The following is a 22,201-nucleotide window of genomic DNA, read 5'->3' on the forward strand; positions in this document are numbered from 1 at the left end:
ATGCTGCACACACTTGCTCATTAATCTGAGTCAAGCAGTGACTCAGCAAAAACCTAATTATCAACAGCTGGTGATATTCACCACAATACAGAGTCAGCAAAATTTATAATCACAGATATACGCTGACTTTTGTCTGGTGAAGTGTGTATTTATCTCATCATAAAACATATTTGACCACGAAATCAGTCAACCAAAAGCTTAATAAAATGCTGACATGTGATTTATAAAATACTAGTAAAAAGTACAAGAAAATTACATAAAAATGAGTAAAAAATAAAAATTAAAACAAAGAAAAGGGAAAAGCCTGGAAAAGTACTTAAAAAATTAAAACAATTCTGTAACATAATTTTAAATATGCAATTCTTTTAAAAAACACAGGAAGAAGGCAATGAGCAACAGAAAAAGAACCCCCTCCAATAAGGCAAAATTACCTAAAAAGTAGTGTAAAGAAAAAGAAAAAAGAAATGAAAACGAGGTTTTTTTGAAAAAAAAAAAGTTTTTTTTTAGCTATTATTGTAAATAATTGTCTATATTTACTAGATTTACAATCCTTAAAACATTTCTCACCAAGCTCCTCTTTGCCTATTCCCCCATGTTTCTGAAAGAAATCAATTTGCTCTAGGCTCAGAGGTGTAAATACTTGTGAAAGCCATCTGAAAGCAACACAAGAAAAGTGATGTTGCTTCAGGTTTCGAAGGTTATAAAAACCAACAGACCTCTTGGATCAGGTCATGCTGTTAGAGGTTATGTTTTGGGTCAGCAAACAGGTGGTCAGCTGATGACAAGTGGTGTGTTGTGTCGCTTGGGCATTCGCACTGAGTGTGTCCAGCTTTACTTTGCTTTAAATGATTCCTGATTCACGCTAACTGTGAGAATAATTAACCATCCTTTTTTGCCTGCATGTCATTTTGGTTAATGTTGCATAAAAGTTCCATAAAGTTAAAATTTATACGACATTCCTGTAAACCTGTGCAGCAAAGTCAAGGAGTTTCAAGCCAAACTACTACACCATGAGTTATACAAGCCCTAAATGTTCAGCATTTGGTTTGCACAAACTCATGCTGCTCTCAAATGCTGTCTTAAAGGGACAGTTCTCCCCAAAATCAAAAATACATATATTCCCTCTCATATAGTCTCTTAACTGTAGTGCTATTTATCTATTTAGATTGTTCTGAGTTGCTGAGTGTTGGAGATATCAACCATAGAGATGTCTGCCTTCTTTCCAATATAATGGAACGAGATGATCTATAATCCAATCCTGTCAGTGTCAAGAACAAACACTTGTGCTGGATGTAAATTGACAGTGTAAACATATCCCATTCCCCCTTTTTGTGTCACTTAGACACAAAAATATGGTCCAGGTTGAAAAAAAAAAAAAACTTGCTTATCAATGACCATAATGCCAAGATGTAACATTCTCATACTTCATGAACATTTTGGTGTGGGTACAGTAAATTCAGTTTCTAAACAAATTAACTCGTTTTCAACAGGTTTCTAAACTAGTTACAAAAAATCTCCTTCTTAATTTCTGACCACAAACTATGCATTCTTAACACTTGCTGGATTGGGTTTACTATACGGCTGTCAAGCATGACTTATGGGCTTATGCACTGCAGACTGCCTGGAGGAAACCTCTAACAAGACAACTGGCAAATAACAGTGCCAATACCCATGTTAGAAAATATCAAACATGAGGACAAAAGGGTACTCATGAAGCCTGATTGAACATAACCCCTGTCCCACACAATGGATTAACCCTTAGGGACTGTTTGGTACACTTTCTGTGCTTTTCATTCTTTATTTTTTGATCATTTTGCTTGTGTTCATGCATATTGCATACATTTTGGCAAGATTGTGTATTTTTGTTTAATCTTAGAATTTACAGCTCAGTCTAAAATACACTGTGTAAACAAAATTGTGACATTCATACTGTTAAGTGCAAAAAATGCACTATTGAAAACCCATTCACACTGCAATTTTTGATCCCACAGCCATCAAAGCATAAAAGCAAAAATCACTGTATTTTTTCTGGGTGTAATTCTGGGCTTTTGCCCTGGAATTTGTCAATTTACTATTTTCCACCTGATGACATCATTTTATACCATATTTGACACATGTAGAAAATACATGCTATTTCCACTAGGTGCACTGTCACAATGAATGTTGCAGCTATCACTGACAAATCCTAGGCTGTGATAATAAAAGACATAAATAAATAAATTAGTTTACATATAGAAATAATTCATTTTTTGTGGGGGGTGTTTTCATCTAAAAACGTGACAAAAACCTGGCATTTAAAGGGTTAAAATTCTAAAAATTAATAAATATTTGCTATTGTATGATTAGGACTGATGCTGGTTAAAAAAATAGGCCAATAAAAGTAGAAAATAACATTAATGTATAATATTTTTTAAAGCTTGATTTTCAAAAGTGCAAGTGTGGTTACGTATATAAGTTACGTATAGAAAGCCTGCTTGCAGATATGTGGACTGAGCCTACCAGGAATGGGGCGCTAGTCCAGGCCATGGTGGACAGCGCTCCAAGGTAGGCTGTCTTGCGCAGCACGTTGAGCTCTTTCTGCCGAATGGCCAGGACCTTTTCTTTAAAGGAGTTCTCCCAGGCGTACAGCTTTAGGACTTTAATGCCATTCAGGATCTCACTCATCAGCTTGATACGAGAGTCCTTATACTGCATCTGCTCCACCTAGGAGAGAAAGACGTTCTTTAGGAAGTTCTTTATCTGAGAATCAACAGACTAACTTGGCATCAACAATAAGGAAATGTCTGAAATGTCTTTGAAGTGCAAACTCCATGATTAATGTAAAACTGTGGAAAATAGCATAGTGCACACCTGCTTGTATTACAGTAAACTTTGCAAAGAATTCAGTGTATTTATTAGGAAGACAAAATTTTAAAACTTTTCCATGACTTTTCAAGGACCTGTGATAATTATTTTGTTCTTGTCCCACTTGCCTGGCCATTTTTAAAACAAGTCAGATTCAAATATTATTTTAGCTAGCTGGCACACATGCAGGGAGAGATGGGATATGGGGAGACAATGAATAAACCAGAAGGGTAAATAAAATGCTGTCACGCAACGATGCACGTAAGAGTTATGTTATGTCAATAGATTCAGAAAATATATTTTCCAGTATGTTACATTACATGTAAAGTTATCTATGCAAGAAGGCTGTAATGTTTTATTACACACAACAAAATTCAGTGACTTTCCCAAAACTTACCAGAATTTTTTACCCTTTTAAACGTAAATCGCTTTTATTGTGCTATATTCAGAAACCTTGCACAAGTATTTTGATTCTAGACCAAATTAGTGTGTTTCTTTGAAAAACATGGGGAAAAAGACAAGCAACATGAAAAGAAATGTCCCACAAATTGAGGGAAATTAACAGATTTTTTTTTAACATTATCATCATCATTTTTAACACTATCAAACACTATCTGGCTTGAAGGCCAATGATAGTGTGATATACTGACTAATATCATTATTTCCAGGGATAGCTTCACAGTTTTTCTCTTGAAATTCGCAAAACAAACATTGTAATAACCCTCTTGAAATAATTCATCAAAAACAAAATTGACAGTTCATACCTGGTAGGCTCGTGTCTTCATGGCAATGACGGCATTAAAAGGGATCAGCATGATCATGACAGCCACCCCAGCCAGCACAGACGGACCCAGGTTCTGTTAAAAAACACAGCTAGTAAATCACTGCAAATATAATACATGTAAATACAGAGACTGAGACAAAGTCTGCTGTGTCACATGAATATGTGTACAAAATGTGGAGGGAAAAGCTTGTCATAACTTTGACATTATGTATGTACATTTGCCACAACTTGCCATCACATTTTCAAAACTTTTATTTCCCTACATTGCAATTTACATTTACTATTTATATTCTTACAACCTGTCTTGTCGTCTCCGCTCTGTATAGAGTCTGTAGTTCAAAGTTTCACAAAATTTCTGTCACCTGACTGTTGGTCTCTGCCAAGTCATTCCTAGCTTCCCAGTTACGCTGAGAAGCACAGAATTTAATGTTTTTTACAAGGTCTGGTTAGTGTAAATGGTTTACTTTTGATAACATTTAAAATAAGACATGCAGAATCCAGCTATCTATATTTTTTTTAGCTTAGATTTGGTAACATTTCCTGATGAAAGTATTCATCACATATTGTGTATTCAAGGACCATCTGAAATTTCAAATCCAGGGTTTCCCACACAGACATTTATCACTGTGCTGCCACATTGATAATATTTTTCGAGCTGGCCCGTTCATTTGAAGCAATGTTGGAATATATACGTTTGGTTATTGATTTCACCACACTCTCGGAGTGCAGAGTGTGCTCTGGGAACAGACGGAGCAGCAGACCACCAGGCACAGTGAAACTTAACCATTCATGCACTGTGTCTAAAAGTCTGCAACTGCCGCTTCGCTCATCAGTCGGTCTGATCAGCTCTGACCGGATTGATAGAGCAATCATGCACCCTGTGACTCAAACTCTTTAAGCTGCTGCTGAGGAAAAAGACAACTCAAGACAAGTTCTTCCTGCGCTGCATTCACAGACCTGCAAAAATGTCTACATTTAGAGAGGGGACACAGAATTCTCAAAAAAAAATGCACACACATACACATGATAAAAAAAGGAAGTTTTCAACCCTCCATCATCTGCTTCTACCACACAAACAATTTAAATATGTGGGGGACCTGATATCTGACGATAATTTCTGCTTTTACACTTTCTGGCTCTGATAAATGGTGTAAATGTGGCGATTATTTTAAGAAAACATTCCTTTCAAACCGACCAGGCAGTTGTGGTGTTTAAAGTCAATGCAGTGCAGTGCAAGTGCAGGGAGCACTCTGCTGTTTTGGAAAAGTCATGGTGCCAAAATGTATGTTTAGTGCATGATTTTATTTTATTTTATTTTTCAGGTTTTTACATTTCTGAAACCCAGGATAGCAAAGGAATGACCCCCCCTTCTCTCCCTTTAAGTGGCTAGTACTAGATGCCTTCATTGGTAAGATTGGTTAGGTTTGGGCAAAAGGAGTGGGATTCCCAGGGCAAGAATGTCAGAGTAAGCCAATCAAAGGCAGAGTAAGGCAGAATAAGGCAGTTCATTCCCTCACTATCCCAGGACTAGCATATTCGCATCCAGTAACCCATGTATAATTTTTGCACGTACCTGCCATAGGAAATATAGTGCCAGCATAATCTGAAGAGGAGCAGACCACAACATGTTGAGGAATGTGGTGAGGTCCATGAACCTCTGTGCGTCCACAGACATCAGGTTGACTATCTCTCCGACCGTAGCTGAACGCTTGGCGGCATTGGTTATCACCAGTGCCTGAAGAACAATGATGGAGAGAAAAACTGTACTAAACACTGTAATACTTTTATTTTTCTGTGAAATATACTGTATCTCCTCTAAAATAAAATTTGTTATATGACTAGAATTTTGCTCATTTTAATGATAGAAGTGAAGTTTGTGCATTTATGCATAAAACTACAGTCAGAAAACTAAGCTATTAGAATTTTAGCGCACCTTCCTGTAGATGGCTCCTATGATGGCTGTGCGTACATTCATGCCGGTGACAAAACAGTACTGAAAGTGATGGTGGAGGATAAGAGTCTGCAGGAAGGCGGTGAAGAACATAAGGAAGGCCAGCGAGTAACCCCACCAATCAGGGACACCCTTCTGTTTGGTGAATGAGATAAGCATCCTATGAAAGTGAAGAAAAGAACAATACTTTCAGATTAAACACAACATAGAACTAATCTCTAAAGAGCTGATATTGGCACATTGCTATCTTCTTATGTAATCCCTCCTTTCCCTTCACATGACCTGTAAATATATATACACACACACACACACACACACACACACACTTTCTATGCAAAATGTTAGCAAGAGTTTGCATAACCCCCCCACTTCTTGGTTAGAGTTTATGAAAATTTTGGCATTATAAAGAGTACTGTTTTAGCATCAGGCCAAGGGTGCAGTGTATAGCGACAATGTTATTCAGTTACATTGATGGAAATTATTTTATTTGGACAATCAGAAGTCTGGAGGGCATTCAGTGCTTGTTTATTTACCTAAAAAGCAACTGGCTGCGTAAAGCTTTGATATGGACAATTTCTTCCATTGTTCTACTAATATTACGCCTCAGCTTCTTACACCTTGTACATCTGCCTCAGGCAGTCTACAGGAAAATGCTGTTAGGCTTTACATTGAAATAACAATATAATGTTAATGCCATGCAACTGTATGCGATCCAGTCAATGCTGCCTGAGCTGCTAAATAAACCAAACATTCCCCCTCAACTCACTCACCTATGCAGGCAACAAAAGCAGAAAAACTACACTTAAATTTTATATTTGTACACACTTCACACATTCACATTATACCTTATTTATAATTTTTAAATATTCAGATCCTAGTGCTTTTTGTTCTTCTTATTATTATACTTTTATTTTATATGTTTACATACTTTGTGCTGGTACTTATTTCTACTTCTAAAATTGTCTATGCTATTCTGAATTATAGCTAACCTATCAAGTTGTAAACATGCTAGTAAGCCTAATGTGACATGCGAGAGTAGGGTATGCCTTCTTGCCTGCTCAGGTGAGTTAGCTGATGAGTTATGTTTGGTTTATTTACTAGCTCAGGCAGCATACTAGTTAGCTTACCATGCTGGCTATCTTAGCATATTGCTTGTTGTTTGGTTTATTTGGTGGCTCCGGCAGAATTATAGCTAACCTCACATGTTGTTAGCATGCTAGTAAGCCTAATGAGACATGTGAGGGGGGCTTTGTTTTTTGCTTATGTGGCAGCGGTGACAAAGCCTGTTGCAGTAGGCTATTAACTAACCTCATGACCATAACTAAATGCATGCAGGAAAACTATGTGGTTAGCCAGCTCTGATACCTTATCTCTATGGAGAGATAAGGCTTTCACAGAACAGCTGCTATCACTAAATTTCCACCATGGCCCTGCAGCTTTAATTAAATATGCAGTATTTGACTTTGCATCCTGAACAAGGACACTATGCAGTTTGAATAAACACAGCTACCATAGTTTGAATAAAGCAAACAAGCATGCAAAAACATGCACATAACATTCAAAAAAAAAATCCTGAAAACAGTAACTGGGACCACTGGAACAATCATTGCTTGTTGAATGTTCCACTCTTGCAAATATGGTGTAGTAAAGAAAGCAGGCAGTAGTAACATGTGCCCTTTCTTTCTACCTGAGCAGCTGAGGGTTGACAAAGGTAATGACATCCTGTAGGAGTTTGTAGGCTGAGCCAATCAGAAAGTAGGGTCCAAAGGCTTTGAGGAGGGCTCGCAGGAAAGATGGCTGGTAGGGAGATGCTTTCTGATTTGACAGCAAAACCTCTACTTCCTCCGGGCTACTTTCACCTTCTCCTCCGATGTGGTTGGTGGTCAGCGGCGGGGCCTTGGAGTACACAGCCGGGCTGAACTGATGCTGTTCACTGGAGAATTTGTAGTTTAGGAGGTTATTTGATAGGAAAGAGACAGAGATGGAGATAAAAGAGCTATGTGAGGATGAGGAATTCTCATAGTAAGTAGTAAATAGTAATTAAGTAAGTTAAAAAAATGTATACTGTCTGTCCAGATTGATTGTTACAAGGGGTTTCACTTATCAAGTAGGGCAGTATCTTACACCATTAGTTACACACTATAACAGCATACAACATAACTCAGTATGTTTATATGCACGGTATGTCCGGCTATAGTTATAGCTCAATTAGGCCATTTAATTGGTCCTTGTCCCAGTATACAAGCACCAGGGGAGATCTGATTTACTGACAGAAGTATGTCGACTCCACCACATTAGGTGGCGATATGCCCCCTTGCAATTTTCTATTGGACCGTCTTCGGTTGCACATACCAAACAAGTTAACAAGCAGCAAACAGGTTGAATGTAGAACAGTGAAAACATGGATAACTTTTCAACAATATACATAACGTGTATACTCTACACTTCACTTGGTACCTTCATCTTGTTTTGTGTTCTTCCCTTCTTCTTTTGTCTTTTAAGGCTTTCGTTGATGAATCAACGGGTACTATTGAACATGCACAGAATGCCTAGGCCAGTTCAGGTCCGGTTGAGGCGTAATACATGAAAGAGCAAATCGACCCCCAACAACATTACCTAGGTGTGTTAATCCGACTTTGAGAAAATTGACTTAGTACGACTTAATTTAGACTAAGATTTATTTTTAAAGTCCAGTTTTAGTCAGACTATCACAATAATTCCACTTTTTCTAACATCATTTTGATGCGTTGAATGAAAGGCCTTGTAGGTCATTAGAAGATAAATCTGCTCTGTATTTTACTGGCAGCCGGTGAAGTGAAATCAGGATTGAGGAGATCTTAGTTCCACGGCTAAATTTGCATTGGAAGCTGTTTGCACAGACAATCTCAAAAGCTGGCACAGTGATAGTGTGCGAATCATTGCGTTCATCCCAAATCCCCTTGGCTGCATTGATGTTTCCTTTACTAACACTTTTTTAGACATCTTAGGCTACATTTACACCGCAGGCAAATTATGAGTTGTGTAATGTTTCTCATTACCTTTTTTCTGTGGTTTTTGTTGGAAGGGTGGTCTATGGTTTCAAAAGGTTAAACTGTGGATGAATTACACTGGTGCTCCAATTAATAACTATTTTCATTACCAAATATTGAACTAATTGTTTTAGCTTCTAATTATAACAGCAACAACACATTCCATACTTTATCAAATATGATAAGTTACTTAGGGGAGGGAGGATTTTTGCCGTGAAAAGATTTTAAAATAGTGCAACAACAAAAAAAAAAAAAGATGTTAAATGTTGTAGGGCGTCCCTCGTTTGTTCACAATAATGTTCAGAAAGATCTCAGAGAGACATAACGCAAGAAATGCTCCAAGTTTTCAGTGAAAGGAATGTTTTGCAAACACAAAATCTATTCTAATACCAGCTTAAAGCGCAGGAGTCGGATTCCAGCAGTGAACTCGCTGGCAGCTCCAGTGCAACGGGACAACTGCGATGGAATTCAGCTTAACACCAAACAGGTTTACAGACGACAAAGTGAAAAGGCCTAATTGAGCTTTTCCATATCGTTTTACAAGTTGTTCTCGGTGAGCAAGTACAATTAAAGTGTGACAGGAAAAGTGCGGCACAGAAAGAGGAAGCAGCCTGCTGGGTGTGTTTGTGCATGACATTCGTTTTCAATGCAGAAGCACAATGTAGGGCTAAATCCTGTTCTCAGTGACCAAGCATCTTAACTCGTTTCTCCGCTGTGAGATCACACTTAACCGTTTGAAACCTGAGCACATTGGCTTGATCTCTTTCTAAAACGTGGGACGAAGGCAATAAGCAATAAAAGAAGAAATGACCCAAAAATCAGCAAGAAGAGAGTAAAAAGTACAAGAAACTAACCTGAAAATCTGTTTCAAAAAATGAAAACAAAACAATGAAATGACCTGGGAAATACCTTCAAATAGAATAATTTTTAACATATTTTTGAATTGAGAGATGGCAATTACAATTTAAGAGGGTTGTTAATTTTCGAAAAAATGTAAAATACAGATGTATTTCAATTTTGGGAGACAAACTATGGAATGGACTCAGTGATGAGCTGAAATTGTGTTGCTTTCTGTTGAGTTTTAAAATAAGGATAGGATAGAGGATAGCAGTTTACAGTATAATGCGTTTGGTTTTTCTTTTCTAGTTTTTTTTATTATTAATTCATTTATTTAGTTTCTTTGTTGCTGCTGTTATTATCTTATCCTTTGGTATACTTAGGATTGTCTAAAAATTAGCCTTGGGCTTCAGCCTAGTCCTTTTTTTGTTATTGATTGAAAAAAAATGAGGTGAATTTCTATTCATTTATATATGTATTTGTTTTTTTATATATATATATATTTTTCTAAATCTACTAATTTCTTGTAATTTGTGGAACATTTCCTTCCAAGTTGCTCATTGCCCTTTTTTTTCTGTGTTTTTGAAAGAGATCAAGCAAATTTGCTCACATTCAAAGGTGTAAATACTCGCAAAAGAGTCTGAAAGCAGCACAAGACTCTAGTTTTCAAAGGGTTAAACTGTGGATTGCAATATTGCAGACCTGCGAAAAGAAACTCGTTCAGCAGCAGATTATATTATATCATGGTGGGAGATGGATGGAAGGCTCTCATATTAAAAAAATAATCTAACTTACAGAAAACATCAGAGCGGCGATGCAAAAGAAATCCGTTCTCTGAGATGTTCCTTCTTTCAGCAGAATGCGATGCAATCTGTGTGTGTTTGGATGTATGGCAGCAAAGGTACCAGTCTCAGATATTAGATGTAACTATCCTGCTGCTAGGGTTACAAAAAACAATCTCGTGGTTTTACTTGTGCAAAAAAGAGCTGAACACACACTCACACATATTCGCATATATAACACACAAAAGCGTTCCTGCCCTCAAAGAGAACATCCTCTCCCCTCTGTGTTCTGACAAAGAAGAGGAAGGTGCAGCTAGCTGTGCCTTTTTCAGAGTAAGACAAATCAGATTTCTCTCTGGGAATTACAATCAACTCACAGTTTGTTTAAGACCGCAGAGCTTAAGTCTCATTAAGCGTAGTATTTACATGCACTCAAGTAACCTGGTTAGTGTCCGCTTTCTGCATTAAGCTGATGTCAACGTCTTGAAACAAGAAACCATTTTAACATGAATTCAATTCTGCTGGAGAAATGTCTATCCCTTAAAGGCCAAATCCAATTATTTTCTATACTTTTCTTAATGTCAAAAAACAGCAATCTATTGATCCTTCTGTACTAACAAGTGTTGTGTGTGTATCTAAAGCCTTGTGCATTTTCTTTCACTGTGCCATAGAGCTCAACTGTTGTTCATGCAAGTATTAAAAACACATCACTGGACCACGCTGTCACACTGGGTGACATTCCTTCATTACCATGAACACACACAATGTAGTTTGTTTTAATTTAAAGTACTATTTCACCCATAAAATTATCACGCCGAACTGGTGAAGAAAGCTTTGTTTTCTTGCACGCCTTCATGGTGAACAAAGAACCCAAAAATGTAGAAAAAGCTTGATAAATTGAAGATGCAGGGGTCCACATCTAACAATAGCAAAACTGTATCAAAACATCTGTTTACAAACTCACACACCTCACGCATTATAATACAAGTCTCATTTATCCAGTCAGCAAGTAGTCTAGTTAGTAAGCTCAGTACTTCCAAAAAGCATGAATTTTTGCTGAAACTTTCTGACTTAAAATACTTCTTCATACGAGAGCCGCGCATGGGCAAGTGCATTATTTCAAACTCTGGTCGTGCATTCGATTGAGTTATCGAGGAGCACTACTCGTCTGTGCGTGAGACTGGTTAAGCGGAAAATCACATAAGAGACTGTAAACACACGTTTTGATTTAGTTTTGTTGTAATCACACGTGGACTCCCTTTACTTCAACTCATCAAGCATTTTCCTCGTTCTTGGATTCTTCATTCTCCGTGGAGACATGAGAGAAAAATAAAGTTTTCTTAATGAATTCAGCATAACACTGGGTGATTAACTGATATACAAATTATTATTTCGGGGGTTGAAGTATTCCTTTAATCCAACATTAACTGTCCTGCTGCAGGAAATGCTCTTATCTGCTGCTGAACGTATTCCCTAATAAATGCAGTATTTCTTCCTGTTTGAGTTTGCAAAACACCTCAGTGAGCTGTTGTATTAATTAAACTACCACACTGTGACCTGTTTTTAAAGATTTATGTCTTCTGTTGGAACAATGAGCTTGGGGCTGACTGACTTCAGACAGGGTGTGGCAGGAAGGCGGTGAGATGAAGGAAACGTCGTTACTTATAGCTTCATCAAAGATAATTTAATCCAACTAAAACTGAAATAAATTAAAACATATTTGTTTTCACAGTGGAACATCAGACTGTATGATAAGGAAAAGCTGTGTCCCCACTACAGATCCTGGTCTCTCACTGCATCAGTGCACACGCTCCAACCAGGAAAAACAGCACATATCTAAAGAGGCACTCAGGGAGCACAGGCCAAATGCCCTGTTTATCAATAGCTATGAAATAGAATAGAAAAAGTAATTTGTGTATCCATCCAAAGATTCGGATCAGCTCCAAAATTTAAACACTTCCTCCTTAGCCCATGTGACACCCTTCCACCATGTTTCATAAAATTTGGGGCGATAGTTTTTCTGTAATTCTGCTGACAGCCTAACCAACGAACAAAACAAACCAGTAGCGTCACCTCATTGGTGGAGGTGATATAAGGATTTAAAGCACCAGCATCATGTGTCAATAACACACTTACAATAAACCAGCCTTTATTTAAAGTATTATAGTAGATAAATCTGATAATTTGCCATCATGTATTTTGAAGTCTTCAGGTTACAGTGTTTCTCTTTTTTCCTGCTTACCTCATTTCTGCCAATAACCTGCTGGCTTTGTAAGTAAACTTAGTTTCTGTTAGAGTACTGTTTTCATTCACTGTGCAACCAAAAAAAGCTTTCATATGAGTATCAGAAACATACTAAACATTGTTTAGCTTGTACTATATTGTAATCTTTTAGAGATGTACCTCCTCGCTTTGGCCAGCTCCTTGTCCCACTCTTTGAGGAGTTTGGGCACCGTCACCTTGGAACGGTCACGTTCATTCAGAGACCAGAGATCTTTGGTCTCCAGAGGCATTTTGTAGCCTTTAATGGCCATACTGAAAGAGAGAGAAACAGTAAAGTGTAACTGCTGTAAAGAAATGAGATATTAGAGCAGTGATACTCAATTTACAGCCTACGGGCCAAATCTGGCCCATGATAGGGTGCCCCCAAAAATTTTCTAATTCACAACAAAAATAAAATGATTAAAATGGCTGTGAATTATTTTTGTACAGTTACTACAGATAAGGTGCCAGAGTGCATAAAACAGCATCAAAATGAAGCTTGTTTATCACAAAAAAAGTGTCTATGAAGGATCCCCCACACACCCTGACAGAGGTCCAAGCGAAGCCCTTGATGTCCCAAAATCCCCAAAACGCCCTTAAAGACCTAGAAACATCCTGAAATTGGCAGAATGTCCTAAAATTTGCCAAATTTCCTACAATCAGAGAAAAAAAAAAATCCTAAAAATGTCCTAAAATCCAAAAATTTCCCCGGCCTCCTGTCATTTTTGCAAAAGTGGCCCCTAAGCAAAGCAAGTTTGGTCTCCCTGCATTAGAGGGCCGTCAGCCTCCACCTGCTCCACAATTAAAGCTTTCCTAACATGTTTTCTTCTGTCCCCTGGTGTGTATTTCATTCTATTGACAGAATATGACTCTAAAAATAAAATCCTTTATTTGAGAGACAACTCAGTAAGAATGCTCCCCACAAATACACTTAATTGAGTTTCCTGGATTTGTAAATCATCATTATGTACTTGTGGATTGTATTTCACCGGATACTGTCCCAATGCATTTTCTGGTATGACAAGAGATTGGCTTACAGAAGAAAACAGAAAGAAGATGCTGTACTTCCATCATGGAGGAGCAATGTCTTGAACATAAGAGAACAGCTGGCATGAGATAAGTGCTTCCAATGATCTTGAACATAGTCTCATTTGTTTTCAGTCACTACTTCATACTGCCATGTATGCCGATACTGAAAAATGTTGCAAAACCCCTCCAGCAGTGAAATCGACAATAATGTCCGTTATAATAAAACACTGCAGGGACCACCAAAATGTTCAACATTAAATAAATAAAAAATACACAATGAAATAAATACTTAGATGAATAAATTGTGTAAAAGATTAAAAGAACCAAAAAGCACTTTTCCCATAGATGACCATTATAAAAGAGATGTTTGTAAAACTGTTGACAGGACACCTCCACCTACAAACAAGGTCAAATAAGACTCTTTCCATTATGAATATTTTGATCCATTAAAGTTTTATATTTATAAAAGCTGAGAAAAGCGATTTGAAAATATGTGATTTTTTCCATTAGATTTTGGATTATGGCAGAAAATAAGCTCTGTGGCAAACATATGTTTATGATATACATTTTGTTCAGAAAGATAATCTCCACAAATTAACCTTTGAATCGTTCTATTCTGGAAGGAAAAAGCTCTTGTTAAGCTATAAACCTCTTGTTAGCAACCGCCCTTTAAAAGACACATAAAGGCTTCAAAGTTCATAAGTGCTGTATCTAATAATGTATTTTATGTCATACAACAAATCCTCTTCAGCTTGTGTTAACCACAGACCTTATTAAAGGCTTTTAAGAAAAAAAAAACATTTAAAAAACCCACAGACTTTGAGACAAGAGAACCAAGACTGCTGTATTTATTTCCAGGTTTTAAGACTTATTACTGGGGTTAACTTGATTTTATGAAAAGTTACATTAAAGAGAGGCAATTTGAAATTTTAAAAAATCCATATTAATATTCATTTCATATTGTATTTTCTTAAATTTGGTACCGAACCTACTTTGTATTCACTGATTAGTAAAGCTAATCTCTATATAAACACAGACAAAGTTTGAGTCTGTGGGTGATGCAGTGGCAGAGAGAGCTGTGTGAACATACCTGGTGAACCACCAGAACGTCATGGTGGAGAGAAAACCTGCTGTGGATTCAGGGCAGGGATTCTGAAAAACAAAATGAATAATATGCAGACAAGTAGGCAAGAGAGGTTACAACGAGAAAACAGATGAGAGCATGTGAGCAACTGCAAAAAAACATGTTCTGTGTGTGTGTGGCCTGTTATAACAAGCAGGAAGTGTTGCCAAAGCACACACTCAAGACTTTCACCCACTCATGACACTAAATGCATAGTGTCAGCAGGAATATAAGGTGCTCTCACAAATAACATACAGACACACTCATGCTTCATGGAGTCTGAGTGGACACTGCGGTAGCACGAATCACTCACAGGGTCTGTGACGACATTGGAGAAGAGAGGAGGCTTCTCGTTGAAGCAGCAGAGGATCAGCTCGAGGACCACCAGGGCGAAGTAGATGTAGAAGGTGGTGAATCGCAGTGTGTCAGTTGCTTTATTGGTTACACCGTCAGTCACTTTGCTATCAAATGCAGTCTAAAACACACACAGACAGACACAAACACACACGCACACACACAAGATGAGGTGTGTTCAGACAAGCAGTTGTGAGAATCCCTTGTCAAGCAGCAATGTGTTTAAATGCAGTCAAATGGATATCATGCATAAGAGTTTTTCACAGACAAGTGCAGATTTTCTGAACAAATATCTTCCTTTCTGTTTCCAACTTATGTCATTGAGAAATGGCCAAAAGAGTGTTTTTGCAGATCATTATGATGTCACAGGTGACCTTTGACTTTTTAGATATCAAATGTCAGCACTTCATCATTATATCCTATAAGACAATTGTGTGAAATTTGAGCGTATGAATTCTTGAGTTATGGCCAAAAACATGCTTAACGAGGTCAACGTGACCTTGACCACTGATCTTCGGTCCCCAGATTCTAATCAGTTCATTCTTGAGTCCAAGTGGACATTTGTGCCACATTTGAGGAAACTCCCTCATGGCCATCTTCAGATATTGTGTTTATGAAAATGAGATTGATGCTAGGTCACGGTGACCTTGACCTTTAAAAACCAAAATCTAATCAGTTCATCCTTGAGTCCAAGTTGACATTTGGGCCAAAATTGAAGTTATTTCCTCAAGGTGTTCTTGAGATATGACGTTCACAAAATGCGACAAATGCAAAGTCAGCTTGACCTTGACCTTTTACCACCAAAATCTTATCAGTTCATCCTTGGGTCCACTTGAATAGGAAGCTCTGGCTTGCATTGAAACAGAAAAAGTTGAGGTATGAGTATGAGTTATGTTGCCTTGTTCTGTGCATTCACAATAATCAAGATGTTTTCGAGATGTGCTGCATGCATGGAAATGTACTAAATCTCAACTTCAGTCATCCAACTGTTCCAGTTCTCACAACATCAGTGCTTCCAAGACACACACACACACACACACACACACACACACAGACACACACACACACACACACACACACACACACACACACACACACACACAGACACACACACACACACACACACACACACACACACAGACACACACACACACAAACGCACACACACAGGGAAGCCACTCACTTTTCTTCACAAACTTCTGAATCAGCTGAGCATGATTATGAAAAGAGGCGTTCCCTTTGACGGTGCAAAATCATTTAACTTTTTCTGAATCATATTTGTTCATGGGCTGATTTTCTGTTCTGGATCAACGTGATTATAGCAGCACAGGTCTGCAGTCGCCTGAGACGACCTCAACACATGGCTGCTTGGTTAACTAACTCTTCACACTCTATTTGAGGCTCTGCCCTCACGTCTGCCTGCCTGCTTCATGTCTGGGCTTAGTCTGACCACAAAGAAGCCAGAAAATGTCATCAGTAGGACTTTGAACCCTTTGAAACCTGGATCAACATCAGTTTTCTTGTGCTGCTTTCAATCAGCAAATTGGTATGAAATGTCCTGCAAATTAATTTTCTTGTAACTTTTATAAATTTCGTGCAAGTTTTTGGGTCATTTCTTGTAATGCTGCTCGTTACCTTCTTTCCGTGTTTTTGAATGAAATCAAGCCAATTTACTCAGGTTACAAAGGGTTAAATATGAACTCTCAGTTATGTTAAAAGTAGTTTCTGGTTTGAGGTAATTTTGGCACAATCAAAGGAGGCTAAAAGTGTTGGGGGAAAATTCCAACCCCCATCCATCATGTGGCACAAAAGGATTGCAGCAACTAATTGGAGACAGCAGCCTGACACGCCTTTTGCACTCTGACACACTGCTGCAGGCTGGATAGGTGTGTCTGCTGAGGACTGATATAAAGGAAGTTTCACCCACATATGGAGAGTATTTGATGAACAAAGATCTTATAGTCTGTAGTTATTTCAGCCTTCTTGAGTGGCGTTACCATGATGATGAAGTGCATTTCTCATACGTTTGTCTGGTCCACATGCTTTACTATGTTCAGGCCATTTTTAACAATTGATGGTGACTGTAGCCGTAAATCTGATTATCCCCCAACCATTGAAACATGTGTAAACTTTTTTTTTAAAGATATTTTTGGGGCGTTTGCCTTTAATCGATAGGACAGAGAGAGGAGATGACATGCAGCAAAGGGCCGAGGCCGGAGTCGAACCCTGGGCCGCTGCGGCGAGGACACAGCCTCTATACATGGGGCCCCTGCTCTATCCACTGAGCCACCAGGCACCCATGTGTAAATGTTTTAATCGGAGTGGGCATTACTCTGATTATTGATCATAATCCAATTATTTTCTGCATGTCCAGCCAGTAACATTTTTACAATACAGACAGGGAATTGTGACAACAAGAGCAGAGTTATAACAGAAATGTCCTGTTAAGACGTCACAAATAACGCCACAAAAACAGTTGCCACACATGCAGCAAAACTGGAGAAATATTAGCGTTCATTTACAGTGGTTTATCTGACAAGCTGATAAATGTAAGTCCAACACTGACTCTAATTTTAGCTCTGTTTTGACCAACTCCAATCAGCAAACCAGAAAACATAATACCTCGGGCCACAGCAATCATAGGTGTGGAGGTTTTAAAACTCTGAGAAAACTGGCTGAAACTGACCAACTTTAAAAAAAAATAAGATAAAAGATCAACCTTTGGCATGTTTCATATCAAAAGATATTGTAAATAATTCAAAAGCTTGGCTTTTCGAGGTTGTTTCACTAAAAAGGCATGTTAATAAAAGTAATTTATTCTTTACAAAACAACAGTGACTCCAGTATGCTCTTGGGTGATTTTAAGCATATTTTGCTGATTATTGGTTGATATTGTGGATCACAGTTATTTAGCCTTGGATAATTGTGACATGCATTTTTCATATTGTCCCATGTCAAACTATGTTCACCAGCTTGTTGCTAACTTTGGTGGTAGACAGTGGTGTACAGTTGGTTTCCAGCTTTGGCACTGAAAACAACTGCCTGCTGGGATAGAAACATCGCTGATGACAACAATGAGACTAAAAACTGTAAAGCTGTGAGCAGTAAAACCAAAACAATGAGCTGGAAAGATGCTACAATCCTTTGCAGAGCTGAGGGGAACTGCTGAGGCAAAAGATGATTCTCTGTGGGCTCATTACAAGTGATGCCTTTAATCCTTTGAAACCTGAGAAATTTGGCTTGATTTCTTTCAAAAGGAAGCCAATGAGCATCAAAAGAAGAAATTACCCAAAAATGAGCAAAAAATGTGTAAAAAAGTATAAGAAAATTAAAAAAAAAAAAGAAAAAGAAAGTTTAAAACAACCATAAAAATACACACAGAAATGACCCAGAAAACCAATTAAGACTTATTTCATGATTTTACACATCCAATTCAGTTTCATTAATAAAGCCAATTATCACAGTTTGCCTCAGAGGGCTTTACAGCGTACCACATCCCTCTGTCCTTGGACCTTCACAGCGACCAAGGCAGATCTCCCGCTGCCAGGGATAATCATCAACATCTGCGCCCCATCAATGAATATGTTATGATCAATTTGTGCCATGAGGCTGCTCCTTTTGTGCATCATTTATCCAGTCTTACATTACACACTGTCTTGCCTTGTTGCCTGTAGAATTTTTTGGCAAACGGCGCAGCACTGGAAGCAAGATAGGTGGCTGCAAAGATAAAAGTTTTTAGGAAAAATGCCAAGTAGAGTGCATCATGTGCCACAACGGGACTGTAACACAACAGCTGCTAATCTGCTTTCACTAGAGGTGAGACAAGTATGCTAGGAACAACAGGCCTACTATTCCCTCTCTGCTTAGTCGTGCCCCGGGCTGACCCCTTCAAAACATCCGCTCACTATAAACTTCAAAACCAACACCGGAGACAACTGAAGTGTGTAAATGAGAACACTGAGGAGGATGAGAGGCAGGGGAGGAAATAAGCACAAGAGCAAAAATAACATGAGGTACATGTAAGGAGAGAAGGATAGAATAAGAATGAGAAGAAAAATGAAAGGGCACCAGACAGAGAGGATGATTACACACGCGTAAAAGGCATTTAATGGCTATGGTGTGTTCTCACCTGGTTGGAGGCCCTCAGGATCTTGGAGCGGAAAGGCACAATGGCACACAGCACAGACAGGAACCAGAAGATGAAGAGCACCCCTGAGGACTGAACCCCGCGTAACCTCTCAAACTGGATCAGAAATGTGGCCAATAGCTGAGAGGAGAGGGGGGTGCAGAGGGAGAGACTGAGTTAGATTAGCCAGGACAGAATCACTGAGGGCATGTGAGGTAAACTCCAGTCTGACTAGGTCAGTCTTTCATGCTGACTGCTCCGTCAAACATGGGCTGACTCGGGACTTGAGTCTTTTTGAGGGGTTTTGCAGAACATTATAATGTCACGGTTGACCTCTTATATTAAATGTCAGAACTTATCCTATGACACACGTGTGTGAAATTTGAGTGTATGAATTCTTGACTTATGGTAAAAAAAAAACAAAACAAAACATGTTATATGAAGTCATCATGACCTTGACCTGTGACCTTCGACAGTCAGATTCAAATCAGTTCATTCTTGAGTCCAAGTAGACATTTGTGCCAAATTTGAGGAAACTCCGTCAAGGTCCTCTTCAGGTAAAAGCATTTGCGAGAACGAGACAAATGCTTAGTCACTGTGACCTTGATCCTTGACCACCAAAATCTAATCAGTGCATCCAGGTAAAGGTTTTTGCCAAATTTGGAAAAAAAAAGCAATTTCATTATCGACATATTGTACGATTTTGGAGGTAAACCCTGTGTTCACAGAGCTTCGCTAAGAGGCATCACTTGGTTTTGTTTTTGTTGGCCAAATTTTGTATTAAGTCTTAAACTGAGTAATTTTGGGCTGCTTGCAAAAAAGGTACCAAAATTTGAGGGTTTCCCCACACGTTCATTTATTTGTGGCAGCACATAATGATTAAAGCATCTGCCACCACATATTGGTTTTATATTTTTGGAGCTGGACCATTCTGTTGGAGTGCCACTGGAATGCAAATATCATTCAGCTATGCATTTGCACCACACTATCAGACCGGAGAGCATATTCTGGGCAAGGATGGATTATACATATACTACATATACTAATTGTAAGTAGGTTTTTAGTTTGTAGTATGTTCAGACTGGAAGAGTGATGAAACCAAGCACAGTGAAACCAGACAGACTACAAACTATTACTAACTTCCATTTGCTTATGCATACAAAATACAAAAAAAAATTTGAGTAAATTGTCGCACATAGTTTATTTCTTTAAAAGAGTAAGGTATGATGGTTTTGTTGGGTAGTAATTGCTAAAACAGTACTATGATGTATGTGTTTGCAATACGATGACACTGATATTTAGCATGTAGTACATGCTGTAAGAAATCGCATGTATGGATTTAGGACAAACCATGAAGAGCTACAGCTGGCTTAGAAACAGCAGTGCCAGCTAATTGCTCAAAATGATGAAAATGAAATGAAAGCACATAAATAAGCTTTCTGTGGAAGTACAGATTGTGTTCTTACTGCATATGAACCAAACAAGTTAGGCTGGAACTGATAACTCTTTGAAGATTGTTTTGGTTATAGGAGGAAAGAAAAAAAATGTCATTGATGTTGATTTAGACTAAACAGACAGTTAACAGCCCTAAGAATGCCCAAACTCCTAATTCCTCAAAACATTTTCTCCAGCGAGTACTTTGATGCCAAAAGGTACAAGAACAGGATGGGATAAAAAATTCAGTTGCTGAAAAGGAGGTGGAGGAGGAGAAATGTTTCTTTCCTATGTAACAGGAACGTGGAGAAAAAATCTATTTACACAGCCTCTGATTAGGCATACACGATAGGTGTTTTTAATGAATTTCTTGAACCTTTTGAGACTTGGATCAACATCAGTTTCTTGTGCTGCTTTCAGATGCCTTTTACAGCTGCTTGACCCTTTGAACTCGAGCAAATTGGTTTGATTTCTTTGGAAAAGGTAATGTTCTTGTAACTTCATCATAATTTCTTGAGAATTTATAGGCTATGTCTTCTTACAAAACATGAATGTATGTGAGTCTGTATCTTACAGGCTAAATAAGGTCTACTTGTTATGAACTCCAAAAGCCAAGAATACTCTTAAGTTTTTAATAAAATAATTGAACTTAGATTTAACTTAATATGAAATGGAAACAACATACTGATGGTGTGACTTGTAGGATGTTCATGACAGATACAGCTTTTTAAAACAGTGGAACAGTGGAAGTGTTTATGGACGGTCATATCCTCACCATGGTCATGCCGAGAACCAGCGGGGTGACGAAGAAAATGGGTGGCTGGGTGAGCCCCTGCCGCAGTTCGTGGAATGTGTAGAAGAGATCTGTCCAGCACACGATCCATAACATCAGGCCCAAACACCTGAGAGCGCACAGAGGGGGGGGGGGGGGGGGGGGGGGGGGGTGAGAAGGCAGACACTAAATACTTTAAAAACAGAGGGAAGTAAGGCACATGATTAACTGGCTGGTAATCTATCTAAACACTACTAGAGGGTGGGGAGCTTTGGGTGGCTGGCCCTGTGTACATTGTTCAGGAGTTATTGACAACTTACATTTAAAGTGAAATTAAATAAAGTACTTATTCAAAACTGTAATACTAACAACATGAAATATAAGTTTTATCGATTCTCCAGAAGTGATAGTAGCGCCTCCATTCGTGTTTCCAAGTGGTTCAGACTAACAATATCATCAGTGGTCATTCGACTGGTGCAGAATTGTGGCATACTGGCCCACACTGAAAAAAAGAGAACGGCTAATAAACTTCAAATAATTGTATCAATTGGTAAGACATAAGTGAATGAAATTTTCTCAACTTGATTTCCAAGCAGTTGTGTTTATTGAACTTGACAACTTGATTTGAAGCAACTTCATTTATTTATTTGTTACCAACTGAAGTAATAACTTTCAGTTAGTTAACACTTCTCTATTTTTAGTGCAAAGAACACACTTTCTCAATACAGTCACTAGAAAAAGAGTAGCTGTGAAACAGTGACTGTATTTTTCTAAATGTTAAAAACTTCTTCTCAAAAATGCCTCTGTAATACCAGGATTTGATCCATTAGGTCTAACAAAATTTGGAAAATCTAGACAAGCAGTTTAACTGAAT

The 22,201-nt window shown here is 38.2% G+C and overlaps 1 protein-coding gene across 1 annotated transcript in view; it reads right to left on the reverse strand.

The window, feature by feature from the left end:
• The window catches only part of abcc3 (ATP-binding cassette, sub-family C (CFTR/MRP), member 3), a 66,967-nt gene that overhangs the window by 25,559 nt on the left and 19,207 nt on the right, over positions 1-22,201 (reverse strand). Inside the window, 10 exon segments of the mRNA XM_042507537.1 lie at positions 2,500-2,703; positions 3,609-3,701; positions 5,202-5,363; positions 5,562-5,739; positions 7,267-7,512; positions 12,631-12,762; positions 14,609-14,670; positions 14,955-15,116; positions 19,125-19,262; positions 21,331-21,457. Of these exon segments, the coding sequence (XP_042363471.1) occupies positions 2,500-2,703; positions 3,609-3,701; positions 5,202-5,363; positions 5,562-5,739; positions 7,267-7,512; positions 12,631-12,762; positions 14,609-14,670; positions 14,955-15,116; positions 19,125-19,262; positions 21,331-21,457 (1,504 nt within the window).

Source organism: Plectropomus leopardus, chromosome 19, assembly GCF_008729295.1.
Source record: "Plectropomus leopardus isolate mb chromosome 19, YSFRI_Pleo_2.0, whole genome shotgun sequence".
NCBI lineage: Eukaryota > Metazoa > Chordata > Actinopteri > Perciformes > Serranidae > Plectropomus > Plectropomus leopardus.